Here is a 2038-nt window from a genome sequence, read left to right on the forward strand (position 1 = left end):
GAGTCGATAGCGTCGATATAGAGTCGATAGGGAAGCTGTCCAGGCACTCGAGTCCTGACAGAGAGGGGTTCAGCAGACGACTGCTGGGCGCGTTTAGAGTGGAACTTGTTGATTGCTCATTCATGCCGATTCGGCTACATTTTATACTCCTTTAGCTAGGCCAGCTTTCTGAGTCATATTAGTAATCCTAGCAGTGCTGAGTCAGCTTCTGACTCAGCCGAGTCATGATTTGTCATGTGCTGACTAAGATTGGGCACCGCTTAGTAATCCCTTTCCTAATATGGTCAAACTTTCCTGGGCCCATTTAAGGTACATGCTTGGTCTATTCTACTTAGATTCTATACTACTACATAACAGAGAGGCTGCAGAATGAATAAAAAAATGGAGGTTTTCGAGCAGTTCCGCACCTATTCATTTTAGGGGCGGGACAACGCTCAAGGAATACACGCGGAATCCGACAAACTGGAACAGATCCGCGAGTGGAGAACGCCACGAAGCTACACGGAAGTAGCCCGATTCCTCGGGCTCGTACAATACTTAGCTCAGTTCATGCCGAATGTGGCCACCTACATGGCCCCACTCTCAGACATATGCAGTGAAGGGACACCATTCCATTGGCGGCCCATACACGAGAAGTGCTTCCGGACAATCAAGGACTTGGCGTGTCGAGCGCCCATTCTGAAACCAGTTAACTTCGGTGATCCCGATCCGATCTGGGTCGTATGTGACGCATCGAAGACCGGAGTTGGGGCTTATTACGGTCAGGGCCGAGACTGGCGAGTGTGCCGGCCGGCCGGATTCATGTCTAGAAAGTTCACAAATGCACAACGAGGCTATGCTACGTATGAACATGAGACGCTAGCCATATTAGAAGCCCTCCTGAAGTGGGAGGACAAGCTTATGGGCCGAAAAATTAATATAGTTACTGACCATAGGACTCTCGAGTTCTTCAAGTCACAAAAAGATATGTCTTACCGCCAGCGGCGTTGGGCCGAATACATTAGTAGATTCGATCACTCCATTACATATGTCAAGGGCGAGTATAACCTCATCGCAGACGCGCTATCACGATACTACAAGTACGATAGACCGGGCGAGACTCACCCGGATTACCGGTACGTGAATGCCGACGTGCGCATTGACCCGGCCGGGATGACCTTCCCGCATTGCGGAACGAGGAGATAGTACGTATGGCGGCCATGAGGCTACCCGAAGCAGTGGAGAGCCGAGACCTCGAGGCCGAGATGCTCGCGCCGACAGGTTCGTCAGAGTCTGAAACGACACCGCTTGATGATGCGCCTACTGTGGGCGCGTCGGCAGCTCAAGGGCCGATCAGTCCCCAGACGTTCGGCCAATACGCCGAATATCTGGCCGCTGTAAAACAGAGCTACGCTACGGACTCGCTATTTTCCAAGGTCGTAGCGGCTCCTAAAGAGCACCCGCAATTCGAATTACGGGAAGGGATGGTATACACCAAGAACCGCCTTGGTAACGAGGTGATTTGCGTGCCCTCCGGAAAGCTCGGAGCGCGTGCGTTGAGAGAGCTTGTGATTGATGGTGCGCACCGGGCGATCGGTCACCTCGGCGCTAACAAGACCTCGGAGTATTTGCGTCGCTACTATTGGTGGCCAAAGATTGCCGCAGATGTCGACCTTTTTTGCAAATCATGTCATCTCTGTCAGACGGCAAAGGACGTGAACCAGAAGCCCGAAGGATTGTTACACAGCCTACCGATACCGAACCGCCCTTGGGGCTCGATAGCGATGGATTTTCTGGGCCCGTTCCCGAAGTCCCGAGGATACGACTACCTATGGGTAATAATATGCAGACTGACGGGAATGGTACATCTTGTACCCTGTAATACTAAGACAACTGCGAGCGAACTCGCATACTCATTTCTCAAAGAGGTTGTGCGATTGCACGGGGTTCCTGATAGCATCGTGTCTGATCGAGATTCGAAGTTTAATTCTAAGTTTTGGCGGGAACTTCACCGTCTGATGGGGACACGCCTGCTGATGTCCACAGCCTTCCATCCCCA

At 51.9% G+C, this 2038-nt stretch overlaps 1 protein-coding gene across 1 annotated transcript; it reads left to right on the plus strand.

Annotated features, from left to right (window-relative positions):
• Nucleotides 1-1199: 1199 nt before the first annotated feature.
• PUNSTDRAFT_139757 (uncharacterized protein) lies at nt 1200-1698 on the plus strand (the record flags this gene model as incomplete). The annotated part of the gene is made up of 2 exons (XM_007389486.1): nt 1200-1603; nt 1683-1698. 2 exons carry the CDS (start codon nt 1200-1202, stop codon nt 1696-1698), a joined length of 420 nt encoding a protein of 139 aa, XP_007389548.1.
• Nucleotides 1699-2038: the final 340 nt, after the last annotated feature.

Source organism: Punctularia strigosozonata (assembly GCF_000264995.1).
Source record: "Punctularia strigosozonata HHB-11173 SS5 unplaced genomic scaffold PUNSTscaffold_193, whole genome shotgun sequence".
Lineage (NCBI taxonomy): Eukaryota > Fungi > Basidiomycota > Agaricomycetes > Corticiales > Punctulariaceae > Punctularia > Punctularia strigosozonata.